An 18,198-nucleotide genomic window follows, 5' to 3' on the forward strand; every position below is an offset into this window, starting at 1 on the left:
TAACTGTGGCCTCAGAGGACGCCAGCTCAACTTCAAAGACTGCTTTTCTCACTTTCGGACCGGAACTCTTGAGATATTTTTTTTGATACCTCTTCTCTAGATCTCTTTCTCCTCTCTCTCTCTCTTTTCCTCCTCCTTTCTTCCTACCACTCTTTCCCTCTCTCCCTTCTTCATCCCTCTCCCTTTCTCCTGTCTTTTTTTATTCATCTGTACTCTCTCCCTCACTCTTTCTCTCTCCTATCCCCCACTTCTCCTCCCTCCCTCTCTTTGTACCTCTCTTCTCTCTGCCCCCTCTTTGTGTTTCTGCCTGACCCATTTGTATCTAGGGATTATTATTTGTATATGCTGGAACTACAGTCCCCTTTCTTTGCCTTTTCTTTGTTCTACCCTCAAAAGACTTCATAACTATTAAAACAATTTTCTTTCTCCATTTACTGTAATAGCCACCTCCAAGAATATTGACACTATTGCTATGCGAAAGTACCTAAACTGATTGTTCAACTGAGGCAGGCAAACTTCAGTGATTCCACCTGACTTCTCTTTGCAGAGTTTAGTGGAATTAAAAAAAAAAAAGTTTCACTGCTTTGAATAAAAATAGAGAGGTTCTGTTTTCTGATGCTGTTTTCAAAATTAGGCCTTATATGTCTCCAGGAACCAGTAATCAACCACAGAGAAGTGTTTGGGTGGACAAGTTAAAATTTTCGAAAAACCTTTTTAGACCTTTGCTTAACCAATTAATAGATAAGTCTTAATACCTACTCATCTGAACCTAAAAATATTTGTAATTCAAACTGCCTTTCTAGACCTGTGGTTTTCAAAGTGTGGTCCCTGGACCAACATCAGCACCACTTGGGGACTTACTGGATTACTAACCCTTGAGTTCTGCCCCATATGGACTGAATCAGAAACCGAGAGTAGGCCCAGCAGCCCATGCTTAACAAAGCCCTCCAAATGATTCTGATGCCCGCTCAAGTTTGAGAACCCCATGCTTCAGAGTGAAGATCACCTTATGCCTGTGTCTGCAACGTCAGATGCAAAGTTCTTACATGTAATGTTAGGGAAAACATCTGCAATATACAGAAATTGGAAAACATCGGTCGAACTCTTGATAGCTATGACCTAGTGCTGATCTGTAAATAAGATCAACATCCTCACCTCATGGGGTTATGGAAACAGCACCACAAAACGGTCACGAAAGAACCCTGAATCACAGCATGCAGGGGGAGTGGGAGAAGCTGTGGGTCTCTTAACACCACTAGGGGGCGCGCTGGCTTTTCCAATGCCGTCACTGAGAGACGCAGCGTTTTCTGTCTTTGAGGTCCTGTCATTCTCTGTATAAACAAGTTACGTTCAAGTGTTTAGGATATAAATTACGACCATGCCGGCAGCCTCGAAAGGAATGTAAACACAGCACTGTGGTCGGAGCGAACTCTGAAACTGACTGCATAATTTATAGCAGGCCTTGAGTAGCTCAGTATAAGAAAAAAAAAGCCCTGTGTGATAATAGAGACACAAAAAATGTTTGAATCACTGTTTAACTTTTGGAACTATAGAAATAAAGCATAAGAATTAAGAATATAGCTAAGACTTTTAAGACAGACATTTGACTAAGAAGACTTGTCTTTAGAATGAAATTCATTTGGAATACCAAAGCATGTGTGTGAGATATGGAATGAGGGGTATTAAGTGCCTGTTAATTAATTGGCAGAAAGACTTCTTAGGGAACAAAAGAACAAAGGACAATTTTCAAAAGCAAAAACAAAAACAAAACAAAAACTCAGCCTGGAGTCAAAGAAGAAAATGGAAGCGTGATTGTGGAAGAGAACTCTACTCCTGCTGAGACCTATGGTTGCCACTGCTACCCATGAGTTTGAAGGGGTGGTCAGACAGGGTCGTGGGAGAAGAGCGAGTCCTCCTGCCCATGGGCCTGTTTTCTCTTTGTCATTCATAACTTCACTAGCCCTTGCTTTGGGAGGCTAAGCAAGATAAGAACAAAGGCTGGGAGGGTAACCCAGAGGGAAAGTGTCAAATCCCTTCAAAAAGGAAGGAGGGCATATAGGGCACAAGGGAGAGAAATGTGGGGCTTAGTGGGTCCCAAAGCCAAGCAGGGCCAACCAGGCTCTGACTTGGGTAGGGACAGAGAGCTGGCCCAGAACATCTTGTGAGGGCCAGGTTCTGTTACTGTACAGTGCTGGAGACTGCCCACTGCTACTCCTGCAGCCTCCTCTTTTGGACTCTGTGATCTGATCACCACCTGTTAACAAAATGGGGTCAGCATCCATACAAACATTTGACTCACAAAGGGGAAGCAGCTCATGTTTTTTGGCACCTAATCCTTGCTGCCTGCTCAGAGCTGGTGGATCAGAGGAAAGAGCAAATGGCAAAATTTTCCCTAAGCGCATGGAAGAGAACAAAAGACACTGTTCATTTCTTCAGATAGAAGGAACTCTTTGCCTTTCATTATCTTGCCTGGTTTTCTTTTAAGTTCCTTTCACCTTCTGGTTTTTGTTTGGCCAGAAAGAGCTACAGTGAAGGAAAAAAAGAAATAGCAGAACATGTTCCTTCTTCTCTTTCTCTTTTCAGAGGTCCACAATCAAAACCTGGCCTGTGTTACTCAGGGAACAGACCCCACACCACGTCAATTATACAACTTGGGGGCAAAAAGTGTAGAGTTGCACTGCTGGCTGGTGGAGACAACCTGGCAATTTCAGGATGCCGCAGAGGAAATAGGTCCCTAAAATGACTATTTGTTATATACATTTTATTAAAAATTTTTTACATCAAAATAGTTTGGCAAACTGTAAAAGTATACATAAGTGCAAATATATCTTCCTTTTAAAATACAAGCAAAGTGTGAGTATACATGAGATAATAAAAATATCTTTAAAATATGGTGGTAGAAAATAACCTTGTAAAAAATGTTGTATTATCACAATACTGAAAACCACGTCCTTAAACTAGACACATTGTTTCTAAATACTTTCTTAATAATGTTGTCACCTGTATCCAAATGTAGTGTTTGGAGAAACAGAACTCTCTCCTCAGCTAGGCAACAAGATGCAGCTTTCTTGAAATCTTGAGTTTAGCAATGCCTTTTTGAAAAGCACACAAGTTTTCTTAGACAAAGAAAAGCATGCAGAAAATTTGTCTGTGTTTTTCAGACCCTGATTACTTAAAGCAATGAAGATCCCAGAGTAACATGTTTGTTTTTCATGTGGCAACTTTTTACCATCTCTGCTAAGAAGTTAGTTCTCAGTTAACTTTCCCCTGGCATGGGTGCCTGAACACAGGGCATTACCATGTCAGGGCTTGTCCTTCTACCAATGGTAGACAAGTGTCAGTGAGCAACAACATTGGCCTGCTGATTCTAAGTGACTGACGTGCTACTTACTGCTATGGGGTGCACTTTATGTGAGTCCACCTCAGTCCCCCCAACCCTTAAGAAAGTGGCCTTGGCATAGCCTCTTTCCCTCCATTCACATCACACAGGGCTTAATATCCTGACAGACGCTTTGGTGATGGTGGTGGTGATAATATGGCCCGCTAGCAGAGGGATGGAAAGAAGAAATGCTGTTAAAGTTGAGGACGAAATCTTTTCTGTCACACACTGGGGTAGAGTGGTGCTGATATCGAGGCAATCCCACTGAAAAAAAAAGAAAATAAAAACTCTTTTCAAGAACAAGTTTGTTCACGTGAAGATGGAGCTTATTATTATTATTATTATTATTTTACAGAGACAGAGAGAGGGATAGACAGGGACAGACAGACAGGAACGGAGAGATGAGAAGCATCAATCATCAGTTTTTCGTTGCGACACCTTAGTTCAGTGACTGCTTTCTCATATGTGCCTTGACCGCGGGCCTTCAGCAGACCGGGTGACCCCTTGCTCGAGCCAGCGACCTTGGGTCCAAGCTGGTGAGCTTTGCTCAAACCAGATGAACCTGCGCTCAAGCTGGCGACCTCGGTGTCTCAAACCTGGGTCCTCGGCATCCCAGTCCGATGCTCTATCCACTGTGCCACCGCCTGGTCAGGCGAGCTTATTATTTTTAAATTTTTAATTTAATTGGTGTCTTATTTTTGACTCAGGAAAAAAAAGGGGGTTGGTCTATTGCTATAAACCTGGTAGAGGAAACCCAGCTCTGGAAGTTAATCCAAATTTTAAACTATAAGTCACAGGACAACTCTGGGATAATTATGTTTTGTGTTGATGTCCTCACAAACATAGGGCTCCCTCTAAATCAGGTTCTTTTGTATCTTAATTCTGCTATTCCAGGAAGTCCAGACCGGTGATTCAATTACAAGAGGAGCAGGGACACCGGAACCATTTGACCTAGGTTCTTTTTCCAGGTTCCTGAGCACAAGGCTCTTTCCAAAGCCCAAATCCTCAAACTCCAAAACACCACTGTCGTCCTCACACCTTATTTTCCAACTAACTGGCCCGGTCAGAGTAGCAGCTCACAGCAGGGATATTTCCTGAGCCTAAAAGGAGGGGGCCAGAAAGTCCCAGGGCTATAAAAGGGCCAAGAAAGAAAGCATGCGCCTTCGCAGGTCCTGAACTTCTTATGCTTCCTGTAGAAAAGCCAAGACTCCAGGGAGCAGAGAACGCTCTTCGATAAGAGCTAAGCTGCAGACTGTTCTGCACATCGATGTGTCTGGCAGAGCAGAGAACCCCGCAGGGAAGACAGAGAGAGAAGGCCTGTACCTCTCTTCCCTGGGACCGCTCCTTAGCCAAGAGCCGGAGTCAGGTGGCCACCGGGCACTGATCAGCCTCCTTCCTTCGTTTTTGATTTTTCCGCGCCTGCGAACCCTGGGGCGCAATCCGCCAGGGGTGTCCAGCGCCCTCTGGCACCTGGGCTTCTCCCCGAACCTGGCCTCCCTCCGTGCCAGTTTGGGTTAGGCCTGAGTCTTTCTAGTCACCCGTGCTGTGTGGCGACTGTAAGCTGTACACTGATGCAGACCTGATTCAGTTTTTGAGTGTGTTAAAATCATACCCGTCGCCTGCAGCGCGTGTGCCCGGCTTGCGTCGCGCCGGCCCTGACCTGGCTGCATCCCAACGCTAAATAGCGGGTGATTCGGCCTACGGTTCTTGCCTAATCACACCTAATGTTGCCAGACATGCGCTGCAATGCTCTCACAAAGCAACAACTGGCCCATGCATCCTCGATGTGTGTTTGTGGTGCTGCACACACGTGCGCTCGCCCAGCAAGTTACAGCACGTTGCGGTGGATCCCCTAATAGCTGTCCCCGCTGGACTCGGAGCGAAAGCTCATAACTCGCCGCAGGGCCGCGGTCGATGCAAGACCGTCAAGGCCCGAGCTCTTTTTTGGAAGGCTCACAGAATTTAAGGAAGGACTCGGGGCCTCTCTGAGCACACAGGCCTTGGTCGCCCTGTGCCAAGTGGGAGGGCGGGACTTGCGTGAGGCCTTCTAGGAGAGTGGGGGAGTCAACGTGTGTGTGTGTGTGTGTGTGTGTGTGTCCGTGTGTGTGTGTGTGTGTGTGTGTGTGTGTGTCCGCGCGCGCACTCGCGCAGTTTGGTTCATAGACTCAGCTCTGCTTGACCTCCCCGCTGCGCCCTCGACTCTCAGTAGGCCGGGGCCTGGAAGGCGGTACACTCACTCTTACCCAGGTCTCGCCGGGCGCCGCGAGCCCGGCCCGCCTGCGAGATGCCAACTAGAACTGGGGTAGGGAGTGATGGTCGAGAGGCACGGGAGCCAGAGTATCAGAGAAGAAGGCACAGAGTGTGCCGCTCTGGCTTGGGCCGAGCCACGGCCTCCTCAGCGTTCCCAGACTCGGCCCTGAGGTTGTGCGAGGCTCCTGGGGAAGGCCGCCGCTGAGGCCGGCCCGCTACGTTCTCTCCAAGACAAAGCGTAGTGTTTCCAGATCCCCGCATTTCTGGGACTTGTGCGTGCGCCCGGTATGTGGGGTGAAGAGAGGGCGGCCACAAAAAGGATTAGAAGTCTCTTTCCTGCGTGATTTTTGTTTTCAATTTTTAGGGCACTCTTTCACAGCGGCTGCGAAGCCTCAGAACCTGGGATCAGGCTGAGTAGAGCCTACCAGGGCCAGGAGAGCGGAGAGCGCACAGCCTGCAAGGCCAGGAGAGCAGCGGGTGGGCGGCCGGGAGGACTAGTGGGCTCCGCCTGCGGTAGGCGGTGATTGAAAGCCAGTCCGCCGGGATTAGAAAAAAAAAAAAAAAAAAGGAGGGGTGGGAGAAGGGTCGTCTGTATTGGTTACTTGTAGAAATTCCCATAAAATTGAACAAGACTCTGCTTTCAGTGGGTTAAGTCAGGCTAAAATCCTCTCCGGTGTGGTCCTGCCCAGACTGTCTTTGTTTAGTTAACCTCTGGGACCCGTATTTAAAAAACCTATTTGGGAAATTTCACCGTCCAAGGAACTGATATCTTTTGCCCATTTCTGGACTTTCCTTCTCCCCTAATGCTCGTGAGGCACACCAATTCAGGGACATATAATGTATGCATTATTCTGCGAACCATTTTCTAATGGGGAGGGGGGACGACAAAGGTAAACTACAGCACTATTGGGAGACCAGCCCGATTATAATCTGTGGCCGTGGGTGCCCCAGAGGAACTTAATATAAGAGTTTATCCCCACTTTCTTGATAAACCCGGCTACACATTCAAAGTTCTCCTCTACACTGCCCATCCCCTGCAACTGAAAGATTTGGCAAGTTAATAAATTTTTATAATCCTCAACCAACACAATTTACACCAGCAACACAAGTGGTGTCCAAAGGGCAGGCATTTCTCAAAGGAGGCATAATGTGGATGGACCTCAAGTCCTGTTGCCCTAAGACTTCAGTTTCATCAAGGTGAGTTACTGTAGGGAGGCAGGAGACTCAACAACCTGTGAGAGATCCCGGCACCCATCCCTCCTTCCCTCCCCTCCTCTGGACACTTGCCTAGTTGCAGCCCCTCACCACCCACACCCTCAGCATACAGAACGTGTCTGACTTTTTTCGGGGCAAAAACACAGCAAAACAAACTTTACAAAAGACAGAAGGAAGCAGACATACCTCCTTGGCCAACGTCCCCTGAGGCTACATTGCTTTCTCTCTGCAGTCCATAGGAACACCCTGAGACCCTAGGCTGGCGACTTTGCACCATCCTCCTAAGAATGCAAATTCTGCAGGTGCACCTGTGGGCCAAGGGTGTGGGGAGGGCAATATGACCCCAATCTTCTCTCCTCCGTGAATATGATACCAGCCCCCCCCCCCCCCCAGCATCAACTTCTCCCAGTGCCTTCAGACCCCTAGGCTTCGGCGACCCATTGCAAGTTGCAGTCGCCACGGAGCCCGTAGGCCTAAAGGCAGTGCCACCAGCGGGCACGCTGAGTTACCTGACAGCTCCTCGCGGGCGTTCTGGTGCAGGTAGCTCTGCTCCAGCGAGTAGGAAGACATGCTGGAGTGCAGGCCTGCAGAGGCCGTAGGATTGCTGCTTGGCGTCAGTGAGGCAGGCTGCTTGAGGTAAGGCGAGGCGCCGGGCGAGCTCCAGTGCGCCCCGGGGCTCGTGTAGGGCGAGTGGCACTCGATGGCGCTCGCCAGGGCAGGAGACGAAGGCACAGGGCTGCTGCTGTTGTCCGGGCCGTAGTCCCCACCGCCGCCGCCGCCCCCGGCCGTGCCTACACCCCCAGGCCCGGCGGGCACGGGGCAGCTGGCCATGTAGGTAGAGCCCGGGTTGGGCGACAAATGCGGGACGTGGTGGTGGTGGTGGTGGTGGTGGTGGTGTGGGTGTGCGTGGCCCGGGGCTCCTGCGCCAGCGTCGTAGCCCGCGGGCATCATGTCAAGGCCGCCGTAACCACCCTGCCCGTGGCAGCCAAGCGGTGCCGACGGGGGTGCCTGGAAGTCGAAACTCTGGGGCAGCAGTGAAGCACCGAAGCCCAAGCCACTCACCACACGGTGGTACATGGGCTTGAGCGCCTGACACTTCCGCCTGAAGCCGCGCGGCCGGCGGCGGAACGAACCCTCCTCGAACATGAACTCGCTGGCGGGGTCGATGGTCCAGTAGTGACCCTTGCCGGGCCGCCCAAGCCCCTTGGGCAGCTTGATGAAGCACTCGTTGAGCGAGAGATTGTGGCGCACGGAGTTCTTCCAGCCCTGGTAGGCGCCGCGGAAGAAGGGGAAGCGCGCCTGCAGGAACTGGTAGATTTCGCTGAGCGTCAGGCGCTTGCTGGGCGAGCTCTGGATGGCCATGACGATGAGCGCGATGTACGAGTAGGGCGGCTTCTCGGGCCGCCGCAGTCCGGAGCTCGCCTTCTTGGCGCCCCCACTGCTGGCGCCCGTGCCGCCGCTGCCCGCGCTCTTGCAGGGAGTCGATGAGGCGCTGGCCCGGTTGGAGGAGGAGGACGAAGAGGAGGAGGAGGTGGAGGATGAGGACGATGAGGACGATGACGAGGTGGTCTCCAGGGTGGCGGCGGCGGACTGGGGACTCATCAAGGCGGCCTGGAGCGCGCTGGGGGCCGGGCTGCACGCGCGGCGGAGTAGAGCCGGCGGCGGGCGCGGTGGGGGCGGCGGTGGCCCGCCTTCGGTGGTCATCTGGGACCCAGGAGAGAGGCCGGGCCGCGGGGGCGGGTCTGGGGCCGGGAGCGAAGGCGCCGAAACGGGGTTGGCCCAGAAGCCCGGCGAGCGCCCTAGCCCGCCACTGGGGCTGTAGCCGTGGCCACTCCGAGCCAGCGCTTCGGCGTCGCCTCCCTCAGCTCAGCTGGGGCTTTTGGCAGCGGCGGCGGCGGCGAGCGGGAGGCAACGCCCGGCGCATCACTCCCCTGAGCCTGGAGCCCTTGCCTTGCGCAACAGCCCCGGGCCGCGGAGCCAAAGCGGCGGGGCGCGGGGAAGCAGCCGGGACCCCGGGGACAAGCCCGTTGTCTTCCTTCAAGAGCGCTCTTCGCTCTGTCTCTCAGACTTCCTCCCTCCCGCTGCTCCACCCGGCCGCCCTCTCTCCCTCCCTCCACCCCTACCCCGCCCTGTCCCCTCCTTGCGCCGCCGCCTCGAGGAGGGCACGCTCCGCCTCGGAGCTCTACCTCCCCCCCTTTCCCAACCTGGCTGCAGGGTCCGTCTTTTATCTCCTTTCTTGTTCTTCAGGGTCCCACTCTGTCTTTTAATTCCTCTCTTGGCCTCTTCCCTTCCCCCTCACCCACCCTCTCTAAAAGAAAGAGATCACTGACTGACTAAGCCTTACAGCACTCCTACCTCTTATTCCAGACATCAGCCGACCCCCGTTGAGTGGACTTACCCCTCCTCTACCTCCTTCTTCCCCCCCCCCCCTAAATGCCTCCCTCTCAAAGCCTCCTGCTCCCTGTCCTCCTCCACCCCCACCCCTTTCCCTCACCCCTTCGGCTCTCCTTCTCCTCCTCCTCGACCCTCCTGGGCCGAGTGGTGCTGCCGCTGGTGCCGCCGCCGCCGCTGGGAGCTTCCTTAGCTGCCTTCCCCCGGGTGCCCGCACTGACACCATCTGTCAACATCATTTAGACATTGCAGCCCTCAGTACGCCAGGGTGCCAGATACCCAAAGGTAACTTGCCAATTCTCTCTCTTTTTCTGACAGAGCCTGCAGGCTCCACGACAATTGTTAGCAAAGGGCGAGAACCCTGGGCCCCCAGCGCCCCAGGATTATGGCCTGGGGCGATCATGGGCTTTTGCTGAACTTTCAGAAGAGGGGTTTAGAGAGTGAACGCTAAACCAAGTTTTAGAGACTCTGGAAATCTGGTTGAATAGGATTAATTTTGCATATTTTTTCCACTCAACGTTTTGTAAAAAGAAAAAAAGAAAGAAATAAAAGGCCGTGTTGAGTGAGATAAATGAGAAAGCTGTTTGATACTCAGTCCTAAAAGGATGTATGATTGTTACTCGACTTACATTCTCAGTCTCAATGTTGCCCACCAAAAACAAAATTGTGCCATTGGGAAGCTACCTTTTGTGGGAGAGTACTCCAGCCCAGTGTAGCTATTCCTCTCTGAGTAACAGTCTGGCTGGGAGTGAAGTGTGCCCTGGGGAGGGATTATTTCTAGTGAGACTGGACAGTTAGTTATTGGATTGCACATGCAAGGAAATGTAGTCTGACCAGGAACAGAGGCTGGAAGTGGGAGGTGGAGGGCTGGAGGCCTGAGAGCTGGCAGGGCCACACAGGACCTGATGGGGGGGGGGGCCCAGAGGGGAGGTGCTGCTGACTAGAAGACCAAATGGGAATAAGAGACTCATCTCTGTGTCTACTCTAAAGGACCAAGGTGCAAACATGGGTGCTTGGAAATCTGGGAGATGTTGGAGGAGGAGGCAAGAAGGGGAAACTGTTCTGAGATCCTGCGAAAGGTAGGCAGCAAAGAGCCTTGGGTGGAACAGAACCAAGTCAGGCCTCTTGCAGCTGGCATTAGCTATCTGTGCCCCTGGAGTGCCTGGAGGCCTGCTCCTGGTTGAGTGTGCTGGTGGCACTGCAGACGCAGAGGAATGGGAAGGGTGCGAGGGGAAGGCTGGGGGGTGGGCTGGGTCTGGCCCCAGACAGTGACCTGAAGTTGAGTGGAAGCAGGCTTTTTCCATCAAACCCTGCCTGGATACCACACACAGAGACTGAGTGTCAGTTTACTGCCTTGAGCCGGGCTCCTTTTCCCTAAGCTCCACAGTAATTAGACAAAGAAAACCTAAATTAGTTGAACAGGCGTCGACAGCTTCCTCCAGAGCACCCCTGGTACCTACATGGGAATGTGTCCGAAAATGGCTTGATTGTAGCTGAGAGTCAGCTAAGAAAACACGGACAAAATGAACTCAGTTTACCTCCCATTTCCAACAGAAAAAAGAAACAAGTCGTTCTTTCCGGATGGGATGTTTTGATTGAGTTGGGGTAGGGGGTTTGCAGTAGTTTCCACTTTTAAGAATTTCTTTCTGAGTGACTGGTGAGCTTTTTTTTTAAAGAGGTGGATGCCTATTTATTTTATTGTATTTTCTCTTATCCCCTTTTTGTCATTTTGTATGAAATAATTTAAATATAAATAACTAAAAATAAAAGTACAGTATGTTCATTAAATCAATGCTTTAATTGTCTGAAAAATAAATAAAATAGGAAGTGAATGAGGACTGATAGTATCTAAAAGGAGCTCTGTGTGTGTGTGTGTGTGTGTGTGTGTGTTGGTGAAGCACTGACCCAGCTAAGAAGCATAGAAAGCAAGCAAGCAATTATTTCATTTTTAGATGAGGGTGGTGGGTAATGAATTTAGAGAAAATTCAGCAAATGAATGTCACTGTCACTAGACCCTCTCTGATTTTCTGCACCTGGGGGGATTCTATGTACAATACATTGGATTTAAGGTCCTAAAAGGTTTTAGAACTCAGAGACTAAGCAGCAGCAATCCCTAAAACCCAGGCAGGGCTAGAAATAACCCTGTGTACTAGTAGTTACAGTTTAGGGGTCATGAATCTTTTTGAGAATATGATAGAAACTTTGGTGCCTACCTCCAGAATACTTCCTTTTTCCTGGAATATTAGGGTGTCCACAGATACTCTTCTTCTTCTTTTTTAACCATAGTCTACAAATTGTTAGTTTCTACCAATTCAGCTGGTTGATTTATCAGGGATTTTAAAAGGTCCCTGTCTCCATCCAAGTGGCAGGATATCCATGTTATATAAATTCTCTAAACTTGCGAGAAATATCACTTATAGTTTGATGAATGTTACAGGAGGCTAGACAAGTCCTGGAAGGGCAGTGGACGTGGGAGACAGTATGAGCCCCAGCCAGGAGCAGATCAGCTGACTTGGAACTTTTCTCTCTTTTTAGGGGTCTTACTATTGCCCTGTACTCCAGAAAGCTAAAAAGGTTGGTGACTTTCTGAGCAAGAAGGGCTCTTTGCGAAAACTTTGTCTTGGAGGCCACACTTCTGCCTATGGAAACTGTGCCCCTGGCAGAAACCTTCTGGTCTACAAGGACTTAGTTTCTGCATTTGTACCTTTTAGACTTCACAGGTACAAACCTTTCAGCTTACATCATGTCACGTGTTGCTGCCTCCCCCCCTTAAGAGGTAAGGAAACTGAAGTATAGTGAAACCAGATGACTCTTTGAAAGTCACACCTGAGCAAGTGACAAAGCTAATCTGTAGCACAGGCCGGGAGCCCCACTCTCTTTCCGCTTCCACTCCATCGCTGCAAAACCTCTCTGAATTTTGTTTTGATTACCGATTTATACACACCTCCTGGGTAAGAATGTGTACTGTAAAGAATTATGTCAAATTCTTTATCCCTGGCAAAGATATCCAAATTTCTGTTTAGCAGATTGTTTAAAAGGGAAGTTGTGATTGTCTCTGAAACAAGAGACAAAAAGCATCCTTGCTTAGGACACTTCTCCTCTCAGAGTCCCATCTTTTGGTGGAGACTTCTTCCAGACTGTCACTGCTTTACAAACGACAAAGATCTTGATTTATTTTTCTTACGGGGAAAGAAAGATATGGCTCGTTAAAATGAATATAGAGAGCAGCCCAAGCGCTCCTTGGTTAACCGGAAATGCACAGCCTTGGTGCAGCTGGTCTCCTATCCAAGCCAGTGCTCTTCCCCCTTTTAGTGACAGTCCCTGTCTGGGTCGGAGGTTCCCTGCCAGACCCAGACCCCAAAGCCCTGCCCCTGCTTTAGCGTAGAGGAGTGTTAGCTTAGAGAAGCTTGCCTTTCTCTGATTTTGTTCTGCAAACGGCATCTTATTCTAGGAAATCTCTTCATTATTGCGGTTTACATGTCGTGTTCTTAGCATGCTTCCTCTGCTTCGTGGGTTTTCTATGAAAGGGCTTAGACTAAACCAGTAATCCACCGGAGACGCATCCGCGCCAACGCGGTTTACTTCATTTAAGACCTCGCCTCCTCCTCGGGGTACTGCTCCATCTTCTTGCTCCTCCCTTCCTTCCACTAGCTCGGCTGGAGCAAAGCTTCTTACTAGTTCAGTTTGAAACCATTTTATTCATCCTGTATTTTGATACAAAATAAATGTATGTGGAGGGTTCTCCAGCTCCTGAGAGAACTTTCTACATGGGATACCGTGGGACTCCGTGCTGAGGTCTAGGGGGTGTCAGTTTGTTTGAGGAAATCACCGAGGACCACGAGCCTGAGTGCCTCAGAGTCTCCTCTAGAAACTTTAGTTTACGATAAAAAATAAATAAATAAATAAATAAAAATCTGGCCAGGAGGCCAGGTAGAACGAGGCTGGGGCGGCAGAGAGGAACTTGGCGAGAAGGAGCAACAGTGAATTTCTGCATCCTTCTCTGCGTCTGTTCTCTTTCCTCGGTCCGGAACCTCGCAGACCTCCGGGTTTGAACATCAGCCACCCAGTTCCAAATGTTTATTTGGGTAGAGTCTTCCGCTCTCCAAAAGCCTGTGTCCCGGGCAGGGCTCTTTTTATAGCCTGAAAGGTCCACGGATAGCTCCAGATCTCCTGGGCCTAGGTGGAGTGGGCATGAGTTGATCACACACTTGGTCAGGTCTGAGGAGTTTGAGGAGGAGGTAAAAGGGTCCAATTACCAGGGCCCCATGGGAAAGCCACTTCTCTTCCCTTTCTCCGCACTTCCCAGATTTTGTTCCCTTTGGTGGAGAGACACAACTTTGTGGTGCTCTGACAGCTGACCCAGGAGGGACCAGACGGGGCACCTACCTTAGGCATCGCCTACAATCTGCTGCATTTACTTGAGGGGAGCCAGAAGCTTGAGAAGAAGGTTTCTAGGGCAGGGACGGGCATTCTTCCTTTTCAAAGGCAGCTCTGATGCCGCGGGAAGGAGAGAAATGACACCGTGCTGGAATAGTGGAATAGACGTCTGTACATCTCCCGTGAGGGCAGGAACCAGTGGGCTCCCCGTGGCCAAGGAAAACTGGAAAAGTCTGTACTACACATTCTCAGTCTCGGGAGAAAAAAGGCGGAAGCAAATGTGGGTGCTGGTGCCCTCCCGGCACGTTAATTTTGGGTCCTCTTGTGCTGCTGGAAGGAAACTCGCCGCTGTTGAGAAAGAAACCGGTGGAGCCAGGTTTTTCGAGTGGGCCTTAGGTTACCTTGAACTCAGCATTTCTTTCCCTGTCCCTCCCCCGACCCCACCTCTGCGACCCCACTTCTTGGCTTCATAGGAAGCCTCGTGCCCACCGTCTCCGCCTGCCTCCGCCGGAGGAAGGTGGCTGGGCCCGGCCTAGACGCAGGGCAAGGCTGGCGAAGGGGCTGGGCTCAATCCGGGAGGGTGCGGGACCTGGAGCGGTTAGCCGCGGGCACTGAACGAGAGTGAGCGCCTAGGGCTGCGTAATACACCAGCCACGCGCGTCCGCAGGTCGCAAGTCCACGCGGAGGACGCCCGCGTATGGGGAGGAGAGGTCTGCCTGCTTCGGGTTCACGGGCAGGGAGGCTCCCTAGAAGTCCCGATTCAGCCTGGGTCGAATTTTCTTCTGGTGTCTGGCTGTTCTCCTCTTCCCCGGCCCTCCCCTCCCCCCAAATAAATAAATATCTCCTAGGGCAGCGAACTCCACCGGGCTCCGGGCCCTGTGCGTCGCACAGCGATAGATGAACTTCCTGGAGCATCAAAACCCCCCTCCAGTCCTCCCCGCTGAGCTCAGGATATGGAGCGCGCTCGCTTCTCTTTGGAAAAGGAAACGTAGCTCTTCCAAAAATATAAATCAGCTCTGACGTCCAAATATTTCTTTTGTCCTCCAGCATCCTCTGTGGGGATAAATAAAACGTGCTTGGCGCCCGGAGCCCGACTCGGGACCTGGGGGCGCCCAGACGCCGCCTTGGAGGAGCTACCATTCGGGAGCCTTTCCTCCTACCCAACCCCCATTTCTCCCCGGCTCGCTCCCATCCGCAGGCTGGCAGTTGGTCCTCGTTCTGGGTTGCGGTCTGACCATCGGTCGCGGGAGGAAGGAAGACAGCCCCTTGGTGTAATCCCCTGCAACCTTACAAGGCGAAAGGCTCACGGGGCCGGCGCGTGGGGGAGGCGATTGGTGACTTGCGGCACCTGGGCCGGGACATTAGAGGAGGCCAGGACAGCACCGGACGCCGCGGCTTTCCAGGCTGTGGGGACGGGGGAAGGGGGGAGTGATGGCTCCGCGTCCTTGATGAGGCCTCAAAGCTGTCTTCCCAGGCTGGCCTTGCCGTCTTACCAAGCTACCGCCTGGTTCCGAATTAGGGGGCTCCAACCCCAGGGCAGCCTCCTCCTGGGGGGACTGGCCCAGAGGTATCCATGTTTGGGTCCGAAAGAACCCGAGTGGGCCGTCTTTGAAAGCTGGTTCTCCTCGAGAAGGAATAGAGCTTAGCAGAGTCAGAGGCTGTGTCCACGTCTTGATCCCTGGGGTTCTGAGCTCACGGATTGTCTGGATAGCTTAAACTGGATCATCCTTATGCCTCCACCCTCCTCCTCATCTTCCTCCTCTAATTTGGGAGAGGTGGACAGGTTTTTGACTGGGGCTTCGAAAAGAAATCTGTAACTCGGGAAACCACATGAAGAGAGCGTGGTTAAGGAGCGGGAGTAGGAATCTAAAGGGGGGGAAAGTTGAACACCTTGGGGAGCAAGGTGGCCTGAAGTTGCCTTTGGCACCTCCACTCCCCACCCCGCGCCCCCGCTCTCCTGACACCTTGGTGTTGGGAGCCCAGCATACTTTATGCTGTCCCCATTTACTTCCCAAATAAATGCTCTGTGTCACCCACGCGGTGCAGCCAAAGGCTGGGTTCCAGGAAAGGCGAAGTCTCCACCTGCCCAGGGGTCACTCCCTCTGTTCTTACCCCCCCCCCCCACACACACACAAAGATTTCTTTCCAGGCCTGAGGCCACCGAGACTGAGAGGTGGGACTGTTTGTTATCCTGCTGCCCTCCCTCTCTCTCCCTCTCTCCAGGGGAGTCTTATTGATTAGCTGCCTCGAAAACCACTGCCCAAAATGTCCCAGAAGGGTTTAGACAATCCATCACCCACCACTTCAAGAATGCTTCCTCCCTTTCAAACACAATCCTCGAACACCAGACGGGCTGCGGTGGGGAGGGCGCGCACATGAAAAGAGAACAGCTATATAATCAACGTCAAAGCCATCCCGCAACCTTTCGGAAACAGGGACTTGGGCCAAAAATCCCTCTGAATGATTTACGCAGCCCTCCTCTCCCTCTACTTTGACTCTTCCGGTGCCTGCTATCACGCAAAGCCAAACGCATGCCCCCGGCTTTTTGTTGAACGTCCACACCAAATGCTTCTTCGTGCATTTTGGGAGAAAGTGGTTTTCATATGGGGGGGGGGGAAGGGGAGACTCGGCCTGATGGACGCGTGCTTTTGGAGCCTGGTCATGGTGTCTTGATTGATGGAGAGAGGTGAACTCTCTGAGAAGGCCGGGCACAATTTTTTTTTTTTTTTTTTTTTGCGGTGGTTCAAGTGGGCGGCATTTCCCGTCTACACCAGAGCCCCGGGACTTTTCTTTTTTGCGGGCTGTGCCTCCCCTTTCCCTTGGGCGCTCGCGCGAAAGGAGCGAGAGTTCTTCTCGTTTCCGCTGAGTGGCGCCAGGCTCTCGGGAATCGCAGTCCGCGAGGCTGACCCACGCGGATCCCTCGCCGCAGCTCCCCTTCAACTGTCTAAAGCTCTCCACGCCCACGGCGCAGGCCCCAGGTCTGTCCTTGGGCGGGCCAGTGTTTGGTCCTCAGGTGGACAGATTTCTTTAAATAACTCGTACTCTGTTGGCCACCTAGGACATAGTCTGCTTTTCTGCGCCTCCTACTTCATTAAAACATAAAGGAAATTCGTCTCTATTGAAATGAGCTCTATCCCTTGCAAACATTGCTTAGGAATGTTTGAAGAAATTCAAACTTACTGAAGAAATTCAGGATTCAATTCAAGTGTTGTGGTTCCCGAATCAAGCGTCAGGGTTACACGTGGAGCCATCCTTGGGTCCTAGTCGAAAACTATATAGACCATGAGCACCAGGAGAGGATGGTTACGGCTGCTTCTGGAGCGGAGCGAAGTGTCCTGGAGAAGCTGTTGCCTTTCTGGAACTCGATGGTCTCATCGTGAAGTGGCTCCAAAACCATACTTGTTTTCTGGGTCTACAGTGACAGGAAGACAACTTTTTGCTTTATTATTTCTCATTCTCCTGAACTTCAGAAAAGCTCCCTAAACTGTAGGCAGCTGCCCAAACTTGACCTTTTAAAGTCTGCAAGATAAAAGGCTTTAAAGGCTCCTTTCGGGGCTGGTGGATATAAAGTGGAGGAGAGATTACAGGGCAGTTAGGCGAAGGATTCAAGAAAGCCAGAGGCACAAGATTTAAAACTTGAGGCAAAGATTTCACCTACTGGTCATCTTCTGTGTCGTGGTGTGAGAAGGAACTGGACTTTATCTTTTATGAGACAATAAGGTATTCTCCATCACAATTGACTTTTACGTAGGGAAAAAAATTAAAAATTAACGACTTAGTTATAATTTACACACAATAAAACACACCCATTTTAAGTGACAATGCTGAGATTTTACTGTTTAAAATATTTTTAATTATGAAAAATTTCACAGTATACATAAGTGGACAGGGTGTACAATAAGTCCTCCCTCATAGACCCATCACCTAAATTTAACAATCATCAAGGTTTTACCATACTTGCTTCATTTATCTCTTTTTGATTTTTACTTCTTTTGCTGAAATATTTTAGGGCAAAACCAGACATCATGTTCTAAAAGTGAACCTTGTTACTCCTCCCCATGCCCTCCAGTTCTAGCTCTCTCATACCTAAAATTACATTTGGTGCAGACAAGCACACTTTCTTGGGGAAGTTCAAAGCTGGGCTGGAACATTATTGTGGATGTATGTTTTACAAACAGAATTCTCCATCCTGCTGCCTCCTCACCCCAAGTGACTTCTAGCCCAGTTTCTTGGCTTTTTTCTGGCTTTGTCCCCCCCCCACCCTCACTGGGGCCAGAGGTGTGTGCTTTAGCAGTGAGCTGTGAAAGGGATGTCCCTCTCAAACGCCAACTGATGCCACACTGCCTTCATACATGCACACCAGATCATTGCATGCACATGACATTCTGTTACAAGATCATTCGTGTCCTTTGAATAGATTTATACATGTGTGTGTGTGTGTGTGTGTGTGTGTGTGTGTGTGTTTATCCCTGTGGACCATAGAATAGTTTCTAATTTTTTTACCCAGGCAGTTGCCAGCCAGGAAAGAACTTTTTGTATTGTTTCAAAGTAACTGTGGGAGGATTTTGGACTAGGCTAGAGAAGTG

The 18,198-nt window shown here is 50.7% G+C and overlaps 1 protein-coding gene across 2 annotated transcripts; it reads right to left on the reverse strand.

The window, feature by feature from the left end:
* Positions 1-2,798: 2,798 nt before the first annotated feature.
* Positions 2,799-8,926, reverse strand: FOXF2 (forkhead box F2). Of its 2 annotated transcripts, XM_066264937.1 has the most exons (3): positions 7,354-8,926; positions 7,031-7,152; positions 3,615-3,643 (listed from the first exon to the last, which is right to left on the reverse strand). In XM_066264937.1, exons 1-2 carry the CDS (start codon positions 8,546-8,548, stop codon positions 7,055-7,057), a joined length of 1,293 nt encoding a protein of 430 aa, XP_066121034.1. In that variant the 5' UTR covers positions 8,549-8,926; the 3' UTR covers positions 3,615-3,643; positions 7,031-7,054. The 2 variants fall into 2 exon arrangements, with proteins under 2 accessions (XP_066121033.1, XP_066121034.1); XM_066264936.1 differs by lacking the exon at positions 7,031-7,152 and having other exon boundaries at positions 2,799-3,643.
* Between the last annotated feature and the right edge of the window lie 9,272 nt (positions 8,927-18,198).

The sequence above is a fragment of the Saccopteryx bilineata genome, chromosome 3 (assembly GCF_036850765.1).
Source record: "Saccopteryx bilineata isolate mSacBil1 chromosome 3, mSacBil1_pri_phased_curated, whole genome shotgun sequence".
Classification (NCBI taxonomy): domain Eukaryota; kingdom Metazoa; phylum Chordata; class Mammalia; order Chiroptera; family Emballonuridae; genus Saccopteryx; species Saccopteryx bilineata.